Source organism: Aythya ferina (genome assembly GCF_964211825.1).
Source record: "Aythya ferina genome assembly, chromosome: 1".
Lineage (NCBI taxonomy): Eukaryota > Metazoa > Chordata > Aves > Anseriformes > Anatidae > Aythya > Aythya ferina.
The window spans coordinates 146,558,652-146,571,262 of NC_140296.1; the positions used below are offsets into that span (position 1 = coordinate 146,558,652).

Genomic DNA, 12,611 nt, shown 5'->3' on the forward strand with positions numbered 1-12,611 from the left:
TCTTCTGAAACTCTAAGGTATGTTAATGCACAACATTTGACAAGAGTGAACTGAACTACAGTGCTAGGCTGAGGAAAAAAAAATGAATTGGCTAACTAGTTATGAGAATCGTAACGCTGGGTGTTCAGAGCTGTCCAGCTTCCCCACTTCAGAGAACACCTTTACATTGATTTTTGAAGTGCTCGTCAGCCTCATCGGTCTCTTTATTGCTATAAAACATTGGAAACTGCACTAGTGTAAGGAAGCATATTTAACTTACTGCGATGTTGCCATGAGTTTGTGCTCTGATGTTAGAAAAGTGATGTAAGAGTTATTTAAGGATGCAGGCCTGACTTACTGAATCGGGAATGACCCGATTTACAGAAATAAATTAGGCATTGCTTAAATGCTTGTGGCTGCAGTATTAAACATGTATCAGCTCTGGGGCCCCCAGCACAAGAAGGACATGGAAGAACAAGTCCAGAGGAGAGCCACAAAGATGATCAGGGGGCTGGAGCACCTCTCCTACAAAGACAGGCTGAGGAGCTGGGGTTGTTCAGCCTGGAGAAGAGAAGGCTCCAGGGGGACCTTATAGCAGCCTTCCAGTACCTAAAGGGGGCTACAGGAAAACTGGGGAGGGACTCCTTGTCAGGGAGTGTAGCAGTGGGATGGGGGAAATGTTCTGGAAGTGCTCAAGGCCAGGCTGGATGGGGCTTTGGGCAGCCTGGTCTGGTGGGAGGTGTCCCTGCTCATGGCAGGGGGTGGAATAGGATGGGCTTTAAGGTCCTTCCCAACCCAAACTGTTCTATGATTCTATAAATAATTTTCTGTCCATAAAAATAGTTTACATGAGTAAAAGAAGCAAGGAAATGGTGCTGAAGTTCTCTTTAGACTGTTTAGGTGGTAAGACTGGCTTGAGAATTTTTGGAGGCACCGGAATAATTTTCATTCGTTTCCTTGGGATTTCACGTTTGCAAAGTTGAATGTGTATTTTGGTGTCTTCCTGAATCACTACTCACCTGATGCAAGATGCACAAGTAGGTTACTCTGCTATATTATTAAGCTTTCTACTTAATACATCATGCAGTCTACACAGGCAGCTGCTGTGCCATTTCTTAGCTTTGTAGAGCCCATGCTCTTCGTTTTTTTTAAAGTTGTTTGCTGGATCAACTATTCAAATTTTTCTAAAAAAAATAATAATAATAATAATAAAGCGAGATTTTTCTTCACCTTTGCCACAATTTGGGTGTGAGAAGAGGATGGGCGAGAAAGAGAGGTTTAGATGTGATTTCTTTTCAGGGAGAGATTTCTCCTTTCCAGCAAGCTCTGGTATGGACTGGAGGAGGGAGCTGAAGGGCTCCATGCACAGATGGTGATGGACCGCGCTGTACCAATCTGGGAACGTGATTAATCAATACCAGAGGAATTTATTCTAGTTCTTCAGCCTTCTGTTTCTTTGCTCGTGAGTTCTGTTAGAGAATGTTCTAAATGTTATGCTGATTCAGGATCCTGATGGGTTTTAGAGGCATCAAAACACTTCACTGTTTGTTAGCTGGAGCTTGTTGCAAATGGCAGTGAAGAGAACAAATGTTCTGGCCGTGTTTCTGACTGCAAGTTGCATAAATACGGTTCAGAAGTTAACGAAAGGAACTTGGGGTAGTAACACTGAGGAACAGTGAAAGATGGGTGAGGGAGACACTTAATGCACGTTTTTTGATAATCCTATGGCGCTTATTTGGCTGTAGGCAACCTTCGTTCTAATAGCTCCAACATTTTGAGAGCTTGCCTTTCTGACTTCAGTGATCTCTTAAAAGTAAGTCTGTAACTTCATAGATCTTGTTTTCAACTGAATATTAAAAAAAAAATCACATGAAGTGGCATTGGTGTAATTTATTGATAGCAGTGGAACCTTTAGTTTCCCAGTGCAGTCCTTTGCTTCCTAAAGTGCTGAAGCATGCTGTCGTCCTTGGTGTAAGATCAGTGCCAGAGGAAGAAAATGTCTTCCAAAGAGCAGGAGACTCCTTCCTATTTCTCTCTTCATCTTCCATTTCTCTTTCATGATCAGCCACTTCCCTGCGTATATTCAGTCCCCCTTTTCCCCTACTTGGTCTGTCACCCTCCCAGTATTTCATCTTCCAGCACTTACGGGTGTTGGTGGTGAAGTGTGTGTTGTTGCTGAGAAGTTAGACCTGGAGTTTCTGTGGGGCTTCTACCCCGATCCAGCACGTCATGTACTTACAGGGAAAACAGCCTTGAGCTGCAGAACGCTCATTTATTTGTTTTTTAGAGATGCTTCACGGCTGGACCTGTCATGTGGGAGGCTGGAGTACACATCTGAAATCCCTAGAGATTTCAGTGAAAAATATTTATTTTGTATTTGTAAATATGTACGTTGGAGGCAGGGAGAAATATGTTACAAACAATTTCAGCATGAACGGTTAGGTTGGTAGAGACGTCAAACCCAGTGCTCTGTTGCTTAAAATGGAAAATTTGTTGACAATATTGACAGTAATAGGTGCTCCCAGGCTCCCTGTTACACCAGGGCTTGCTAACAGCTACGGGTGTTTTATGCTGGAGGAGTGACCTACTTCCACAGGTGACTGAAAGCCACAGCATTGACTTTGAGGAGGGGAAGAAGTTACTTTGGTTACTTCACAACACATCTTCTTATTAATCCCGTGCATAAAGCACAGCCAGTTGAGGTTGAATAAGAAGATCTTAAAGCGGTATGTTAAAGGATGGTTTTTCCAAGGAAATGATAGAAGTTCTCTTTTAAAAGTTGACGTGTTGATCAGTTGGGAAGCCCAAATGCCCTGTAAGGAATGTTTTCATATTAATGGGAGGAAGCTTGTGAAGCAAAACATTCCTTTAATGTGCCTGTTCTGAGAAAGCATATGCCTGAATTCTAGAAATGCAATATATATAGCATAACCTCAAATGGTATTCACAAAGCTACTCGAAATAGGCTGCTACTTTTCACTGTCAACCTTAAGTAGGACGTAGGGCACCTAAATACCCATGGAAATTTAAGTGCGAGGAGCAAAAACTAGGCTCTGATCCAAAGCCAGCTGAAGCTGATTAAGAACCTTCTTTTGGCTACTGAGGGCTCTGGCTTAGGCTTCTCATAAGCTATAATTGAGTCTCAGGTGTTCAGACAGGCTTTTTTGGTTAGTCAGGTCTGTGGGTTTTCCTTTGATTCAGGTTTGTTGTGCTTAGGATGAGGTGCTCTGCATGAGTATAGGAAACATCCTAGTGCATATACCAATTGAGGTGTTACATATCTTTGGTATGTAGCTCTAGAAATAGTGGGTAATACACAACTATATCACCAAGTTATGTATTGTTCTGTTTTTTTTCTGGTTTGACTTAATATTGCTAAATCACAGGCGTGCTTAGAGATGATGTACCTATTCCTATAAGAGAGAACTGCAGCTAGAAATAGAATAGAGGCAAGAAAAATATCTTTACTTTGCAGAGTTTACAGTTCTTTGTTTGGGTAGCTTTAGTGTGCACCTCCAGCCAGGCCTGCCAGATATTTTGAACTAATGAAACGGAAGAGAGGAATGCATTTTTTAAATAGGAAACGTCTGTAGACTTGCAAATATAGCTTAGTCAGAAATGGTCTACCTGACCCAGGTGATTGCTTGATCTTGTTTTCATACTTATCTTCTATTTAAAAAATAAAATGTAAACATCTTATCATGATTTTTTTTTTTGAGGGCGGTTCAAGCTGTTAGTTTTCTGCTTTAATTTCAGTTGGCATGTTGCCCTACTTAATCTTACAGCCTGGCCTGAATTTTTTTATAGATATACATAGTTATTAGCTATCTGTGTGCTATGTCTCTACTTTCTTCAAGGTGAGGAGAGTTGGAAGGTCACCTCACAGAGTTGTGTCAAGATTTCTGTCAAAATATTACTAGAAATTAGAGCTCGTTCTCATTTCTAGCTGAGCTAGATCTCTTATATACTACTCACTAATTTAATTTTTTTACAGAACAAAAAAGAATTGAGAAATTCTTACTGAGCATCCTGTAAAGAGTCACAGAAGTAGGTTTTAGCACCTAAGGGTCAAAATGTTTACATCAGTTTGAGATGAATTTGAACTTTGTTTTAATCCCTTTCTTTTATATTTGCCATCTAGGTTCCAGCAAGATGCGGGGTGACGGTCCGAGACAGCCTAAAGAAAGCTCTGATGATGCGAGGTCTCATTCCAGAATGCTGTGCTGTTTACAGAATACAAGATGGGTATGGTTTGCATGGTGGTTTTTACTCCTAGGATTTCTTCTTGGGGTTACCCGGCATGGCCAATTTTATCCAACATTATAGAAGTTGTTTTCAGAGTTTAGAGTTATCTGATACTTCATGCTAAGATAACTTGTGCCTTGTGGACATATCTGAAAAGAATGGCAAACTCCTGTATTACGCCTGTTCTTTTAGTGATTAAATCATTTTCCAGAGTAGTATGTCCTTAAAAGCTGTCAAAACTGTTCAAATTTGTGCTAACTGAACAAGTATCAAATAGGTTTCTTTAACTTTTTGATTTTATTTTACCCGATTTATATGCAATATTAATTGCATGTAGAGTTCCTGCAAAAAAATTTACATTGAGTTTCTGACCCCAAAAAGTTGTTAAATTATCATACTGCACAAAATTAGCTTTCTCTTTGGAACTTTTGTGGAACAGGTAGTTTCACAGACACTTTATTTGATCAGAAAAGTATATTTGTCTCCCCGGAATCAAGGAGTCAGCCACTATTGAAGGTGGTTGGGAAAGAAGTGCAATTCTTTCATGTCCTTTGTCCAGGGAAGAAGTGCTGTCCTTGGTGTGTGCTGAGCTTAGTGTCTTGCCTTTGAAGTTTCCTGTAGCAAGAGGCTGGGTAGCAAGCCTCCACAGTGCAGAGATCTACCTGATCTCACATCTTCAGCAGGAGACGTGCAAGGGCTTGTGTGCTGGTGCTAATGAGAGGCTTATTTGCACTTCAGAGAGAAGAAGCCAATTGGCTGGGACACTGACATTTCCTGGCTCACGGGAGAGGAGTTGCACGTGGAAGTCTTGGAGAATGTGCCACTCACGACACACAATTTTGTATGTACCACTTTTTATGAAATGCTGAGTTAGGGTTAAGTCGGCATCGTGCTTTCAAATTCAAATTAATGACTTTGAATAATATTTTGTATCTGTGGGATGTGGTGGGGGTTGCAAAAGCCTTTTTTAATCACAATAGCTTAGATTAATTATGTGTAATTGTAGTTTAAATAAATGATGTTAAAGGATACTTGATCCCCCTTTAAAACTTTCACATTTGGATGGAATATACCCTCTAAAATCTATAAATGTTGTGGTTTTAAATCAGCACTGCATTGCAGAGCTGTAATAATAATCTACTATTTTTGTATTGCTGTATCTATAAAATGTATTCTGGGCCTCCCTGCTGGCTCTGCAGCAGCAATTAACTAATGAACTAACTATTCCCAGAGCGGCGCTGACATCATCAGTGATGCTAGTGCACAAATATGTTTTGACCTGATAAGGCACAAAGTACATGGAAGCTGCTAAACAGAATCCATCTACCCTGTTCCAGCTCCACGCAAAATCCTGGAAATAATGTTTGTCACACTGAGAAGAAACACCTTTTATTTAAATAAATCAATGAATAAGCAAAACTCTATTTGCAAGCTTTTAATGCTTTTACTCAAACAAGTTACTTTGGCTGTGGCTAGTTAGATGAAAGTATAATAGGATTAACATTTTTGTGTATCCTTCTAAAATGCTGATTATTACATGTAGTAATGCAACTAGAATATGTGTTCTTATGCCAAGTATTGCTAAGTTTGAAAATGAAACTAAACATTTATACCCTATAATATGGGGATACTGTATGTTCACCCTCTTCTTATTTTAAATTATTTTCAATAAGGAGCCATAGATACATGCCAGTTGTGTATTTCCAGTCCTGTGGGTGTTGGATAGAAATGTCATTTGGCTCCTGGAAAGATGAGATGAGATAATCTTTCAGCAGTTTTTGTTGTCACAGGTTGCATCCAAACTATGTTCTGAATATTTGTCTCTAGCATAATGTACTGTTTTGCTTCAGATTCGCTGCTGGTTTTTTGCTGCTAATGAAGTAAATAAGTAGTTGAAAGATAATTGTAATGCATGAAGGCTATTTCAAAAGATGACATTTTTTAATGAATCTGTTCAATATCTAAAACTGTAGCTCCAGCATCAAAAAATGTCTTAAGTGTATTTGTGGGAGGCAAAAGCAAATAGCCTATCTTAGGCTTACAAGAGGACTTTAACTATGATTATTTTTTACAATTTAGGTACGAAAAACATTCTTCACGTTAGCATTCTGCGACTTCTGTCGAAAGCTGCTTTTCCAGGGATTCCGATGTCAGACATGTGGCTATAAATTTCACCAGCGCTGTAGTACAGAAGTGCCACTGATGTGTGTTAACTATGATCAACTTGAGTAAGTAATCACAGTTTGTTTTAAAGTTGAGCCTTTTATTAAGCTTACAGCTGTCAGTGATTTTCTTATGTTAAATCTTCAGTTCAGGTAGTCAGAGAAGGTGCCTGAAAAAAATATAGGAGCTCAGCTGTTCTTCTGAGACTGCTTAATTCATATTCTGTCTGTGCGGGTTCAGACAACCAGTTCATATTTTTTTATTTTTTGCTGGACTATGAAATGCTTTCTTTGAAGCATGAATAGGGTGGCTGAGCACTTGACTGCATGAGACAGACTCCTCATTGTTCACAGATGTAATTCTTAATCAAAACTGGTTCTTCATTATGTGATGGCTAGGGCCTTGTTTAAATGTTTAGATGTAGATCTCTCTTCAACCTGAAAAAATGTTAAGAGACACTAGTGGTCAAACTGCAGTTGGTTTTGAAAACAAATCTACTAACGAATAAGAAACATAAAAACATGCCTCAAATATTCATGTGTTCTTGAATTTAACTGTTGATTTGTGTAAGCCTCTGTAGGTTAAGAATCTGTAGTGAATTTAATCAAACACACTACAGAGCAGTTTCAGCAGAGGCTATTAAGACTCTTAAGTAGGCTTTTATATAGGGAATCACTTAAAATGCTAGTTTTTCCCTCAAGAATAAATTTAACTCTTGCTTACGTTGGTATTTGTAGCAGTTGCCTTGGGCACCTTTAGAGGATGTGCTCAAGGCTTATGGATAATGTACTTTTATCCATTTGTTATTTGATTTTTGGCCTTACATCAGTACAAATGTTCAAATAAGTTCGTGTACTCAATGCATAGGTATCAGTTGCGTATTCTTGAGGAACCAGATGCTTAAAATTTCAAGTAAAAGTTTAAAGGGTTATTTTCTGCAAAGGTATGTTTAAGGCATGATCTTTTGATCCCTTCTCGAGTAAATAATACTTCTAACAAATCTTACAGTTCAATGTGTTAGCATAGGCTTTATTTTAAAACTTATAATCTAGTCAGTGCTGGGTTTGTGTGTGTTTGTGTTTTTTTTCTTAATCTGAGTGTTGTGAAGCTTCTGGGTTTTGCACGAGTTAGGTTGTTTTTGTTTTGTTCTTGCCTCACAGTTTGCTGTTTGTCTCCAAGTTCTTTGAACATCACCCCATACCGCAGGAGGAGGCCTCCTTAGGAGAGACCACCCCAGCATCTGGATCGTACCCTTCAGTGCCCCCCTCAGATTCTGTTGGGTATGACCTTATTCCTGCTGTTTAATAACATAATACTTCAGTACTGTATGCTTAGAAACACTCAAAGTACTGCTTTGCAACCATCTCTACATTTTTGTAATCTGGCTTGTCATGCAGATATATCCACATGTGCTTAACTTCAAAGAAGTGAATGTTTCCATTCTCATGAATGGCATACATCAATAATCAATCTAAGTTAAGCATGTGCGTAAGTGTCTCCAGAAATGGGGCTTTACCTGTTAAACTGATTTCTTCTTTATGGTAGTTCAGACCTGGTCTAAACTGGAAAGATTTTATACTTAAAGTCAAAGCAAACCACAGTTATCTCATCACAAATTCTTTTAGTTTGTGTTATGAAGATACAATGTATTTGCGTTGAAGTGACATACTTCTGTTTCAGAGTAAGCCACACAGAATAAGTTTATTCACACTATAAGATTGGTGTGAATAGATGGCAATTCCAGGTTCATGATACTGCTTGAGGAGCTTTTTCATTTACACACAGCTTTAGTGTCCTCCGGATGAGCTCTCTTCCTCCTATTTAGATGTTGGGATATACCAAGAACAGCTGTTGCCAATCCAGCTTTTGTAAAATTAGACTTAAAAACTGAGCGTGGCCTTCATCCCCTGTATTTCCAACAAAGATTCTGGATCTTTCTCTGCGAAGAGGTAATGGATCATGTTTAGGTTATGTTCCTACTACGAGATCAGACAACCAACACTAGATAGCAGAATAAATCTCCAGGAAAGAATACCTCAAGGATGTGCATCAAAACCAAGTATCCTGATGCAAATTTGTTAAAACACCAATGATAAAAGCCTTCAGGAAAATGCTCCTAGGACATGTGCATACTGTGTGGAGATGAACTAAATTGGGCAGAGGCTATCTCAGAATCCTGAGTGTTGTGCCCAGACTAAAGAGCACAGCAGGAAGCTACACTGGCACCTCTGGACTTCGATTGGAAGAAAAATTCCCTGAACAACCAAGACTATTTATGAGAGATCAAATATGTTACCTCCCAGGAAACAGATTGACAGTGCTGCAGGGAGAGCCTCGTTTGGTAAGTACAAAGACAATATTCTTACTGGTTTTAATTTGTGCAGTTTGAGCCAAGTTTTGGAAGTGCCTCTTCCAGGTAAGGGATATTGCCTTTATGTGCTGTAGATGTTAGTGCAGCAGATGGTGGACAAGCCTGCTGCTGTGGCCTTGTAAGCTAAGCAGGCTCTGGTGTCATCATGATAGAGCTGAAATTAAAACCAAGCCAGAATTACTAGTCTGTGAGGAAGCTTGTTCATAACAAATGTGTTAAACACTTGTGAAGGCCAAAAGGCACTATATCCCTGATCCTAATACATTTTATATATTAAATTTTCCTACTTCTCAGTTGCCTCTGCCTTCACAATCATGACTTGTTACCAGTTCATGAGGACACAACAGGATGAATTACATTAATTGATACACACAGTAGTGCTTTAGGCAATCTTAGTTTTGTGAAATGAATACTGAAAGGAAAAACTGTGAGACAAAAGCTACTTGATGCCTTAAGGTTTATAATGTTATTTTTATACACGTGAAGTTAAATATACTTGCCAGCTGGGGTTAAAGAGCGTTTTCTAAATGTTGCATCCATAAATAGTTGTGGTTGCAGGAGCTGTAAGAGGTTTCTAGCTTTCTACCTTTTTGCTTTTTTACCTTGCTGTATGCTTTATTTGCTAAATAAGTGAACAAAAAGGCATGCAGCATGCCTTCAGAGGTCTGTTTATTTTGAAAATGTTTTATGATTATGAGCTGGCATTAATAAGTAGTATGCATGTTACAAAGTTATGCAGTTTTTCCCGAACGTCTGTGCTGGTACTGTTTCCTTTCCAGAAGCAGCTCAGACACTCTCTTGTATGAGCATACAGCACTGTCTATATATTTCTGCAGTTATTCTTTTGCTTTTCTTTAATAATACTTCTCTGCTTTTTCGAGACATAATTGTGAAAATACTAATTTATCTGATTATTTGTTCTTTAAGAGTTGAAAAAAAATGCCGGCCTTCTCTATGAAGTCATGTATTTTGTTAAAGGGTATTGCTACAATATGGGGCAGCAGCCCAACTGGAATCAAAAAGGCTGACATTTCAGGTTATTTTGACTGAGAAGAGAGTAAAGGAATAAAGTTATTTAGAGTTGGGCAGTGGGGGGTGAAAATATGAAAAACTAGTGCTTTATTAATGCTGTTATTAGTTTAATAACTACTACTTTAATTTCTCTGTTCTCCTAGCATCTTGCATGGCACAGCCCACACAGGAAGGAATATTACTAATTCTTTGGTAAACCTGAGGAAAGAGGAGGCAAACATCCTTCTTCATCTTTAGCCTTGTGAAGGGATGCCGGCTGCAGGCAAAGTGTCCAAAGAAAGGAAGAGTTCGTGTTGCAAGACAAGCTCAAGAGCAAAGGCGTGTATGACATGCTGAGAAATGGGCAAGGGATCAAATGAAGTTGCAAAGAGAAAGGGATGTAAAGGAGGAGAACATTGGACATGGTGCAAAAGCTGATAAACGTGCTGGAAAACTTTGTTGCACTTTGCTCACCTGTAACATCCTAAAGCAATCCAGTCCGGTAGCCTTTCATTCTGTCAACTGTAAGCAACAGACACTTCGTCCAGGTGTTCCACCCCAAGTGAAGCACACATGGTCTTGGTTTGCACATTTCTGAACCCCTTATTAAAATGTGTCCAGCTTTCACATTAGCTCTCATTCCCAGTTCTCTCAGTTTGCACCATCATGTTGTGCAAAAGTAGTCAGTTGTAGTCTGGACTTCACTGGAAAGAATTATTTAAGTGTAGGTCTCCCTACCAGTAGCCATTTGTAATAAAATTGAAGTACACAAACTGTATATAATACTGTATGCATTTTGTTGCACTATTATAAAATTTCTTCTGCATCTGTGCTTATAAAACATGAGTACCACATTTCTCTGAACACACTTCACCGGATCTTACAGATACATGAAAGATTGAGAGATCACATGAGAGATTAGCTCTTTGTAATATTCTAAAGTTTTATTTTTCTGCTTCCATCTATTCTCTCAGATATTGGGCAAAACTCAGCAAACTACTGAGACAGATACTATGTCAGGGTGAGCACTCTCTGGAATGGGGATGGGGGTGGAATAGGGTCAGACTTGAGTAGCACGGAGGCAGATTGGACTTGATAAAAGCTGGAAGCCTCTGCTTTGCTTGAGGTAGGATACTGCTAGCAAGCAATTAGCAACATCTTGGCTTATTAAAAAACAACATTTCATGCTTGATCTTCTACATTTGAGGAAGGAAGAGGGACTGTCTGGTGCACCATTCTTGGAAGCTTGCCAGCCCATGCCTTAGAGCAGGCTCTAACCTATGATTAAACACCTCTGCTTTCCTTTCTGTCTTCCAAATGTTCACTGATCATTCTGCCTCAGCTGAAGACATTTAAATGTCTAGAAAAGGTTCTAAATAGCTGATGAAACAAAGACGCATTCTTACAAGGATGCATTTAGTGCTACAACACCATTTTAAATCTACTTGTTTTATTGCATAAAACAATGCTGAACTTTTTTCCTAAAATTTCTGGCACCAGACCTTTTCCAAGCCATTGTATACAAATGTTAGCAGATTTCTTATGATATCCACTTTGGTATGCCATCTTGATGAGCAGAAAAGGCTTGGTATCAGCATCCTAAGACAATTAATTCCTTTTTATTTTGTACAAAAAGTGGGGAAAACATATTGCCCCAAAACTTTATTTGCAAAAACATGGCAGTAAACTGAGACCTGATTTGGAGGAGTAATGACAGCTACAGGGGTCCTCTCGATAGCCCCTTGCATACGAAGCTGTCAAAAGTTTTACAAAAACATTGCAAAGCTCTCTTCCGTGCCAAAAAGACAAGTATGAATGCATACTATTGTGATAATCCTATTTTACACCTACAAACTGATGTGCAGGAAAACATTTACCATGGTATAAAAAAAATGCACTAATCCATATGAAGTTGTGAGCGCTGAAGATCCATCCTGTGGTGCTTTTGGGCTGACTAGTTTCTAGTGCAGATCTCAGATCCTTCGCAGTTCTTAGAAACTGAAACTGGAAGTGCACTGTGCTTCTCAGTAACAGTAGTAAAAAACAAAGCCAATTGTACTGTGGTGTAAATGCAGAGGTGAAAAAAAAAAAAAGCTGTGGTAGTCTGATATGGCTTGTGATAGATTCTGATGAGTATGCAGTCTACCAGGTGAACAGGGTGCTGAGCTAACTGAGATACACTTTTAAGTGGCATATACACTATAACTTCTAACTGTATGAATGTGAACTTTCTGTTTAGGTCTTTGCCTAACTACAGCAAGACAAAAATTCAAAGAAAAATCTTGCAGCCAAGCAAACCTCTTGAGAAAAATCTTTCCTGAGTAGACCAGCTCTTAACTCACCAATATGACTTTTCATATATTTGAAGGAAATTGATCATTTATATCATTTATATTATTTTTTTCATATTTGTAAAGCACACTATAGCCTGTATCACTGTGAGTTATAAGATGGGTTATAACTCACAATGATAGTGACATTGTGAGTTATAAGATATAGTGAGGATACTATACGTGATTACTATAAAATTGTAATATATGAAGTAGTGTCTAGGCATTTTTGAGTTACTATCCATTTTCCGGTGGACCTAGTTTTGTAGAATAGTAGGTCTGTGGACACACTGGCATTTGCTATGGTTGACGAAGTGTAAAACAACTACACCTATCCATGGTTCATTTCGTTAACTTAGTTATTGCCTAAGTTAGGTAATTTAGGCTTGCTTCTGTCTCCTGACAAAACCTCCTTCTCTTTTCATAAAAACGGAGGGAACAATGTGCTTATCCCAAATCCACAGTCTAAGCAAATAGCATGTTCTGTTATACCACCAAGAAGGGTTATAATT

General features: G+C 38.8%; 1 protein-coding gene across 1 annotated transcript in view; it reads left to right on the plus strand.

Moving 5' to 3' along the window:
• The window catches only part of BRAF (B-Raf proto-oncogene, serine/threonine kinase), an 84,596-nt gene that overhangs the window by 34,964 nt on the left and 37,021 nt on the right, over positions 1 to 12,611 (plus strand). The window contains exons 4-7 of the mRNA XM_084505348.1: positions 4,121 to 4,224; positions 4,963 to 5,065; positions 6,304 to 6,452; positions 7,548 to 7,667. Coding sequence (XP_084361474.1) covers positions 4,121 to 4,224; positions 4,963 to 5,065; positions 6,304 to 6,452; positions 7,548 to 7,667 — 476 coding nt within the window. The remainder of the gene's footprint in view (positions 1 to 4,120; positions 4,225 to 4,962; positions 5,066 to 6,303; positions 6,453 to 7,547; positions 7,668 to 12,611) is intronic.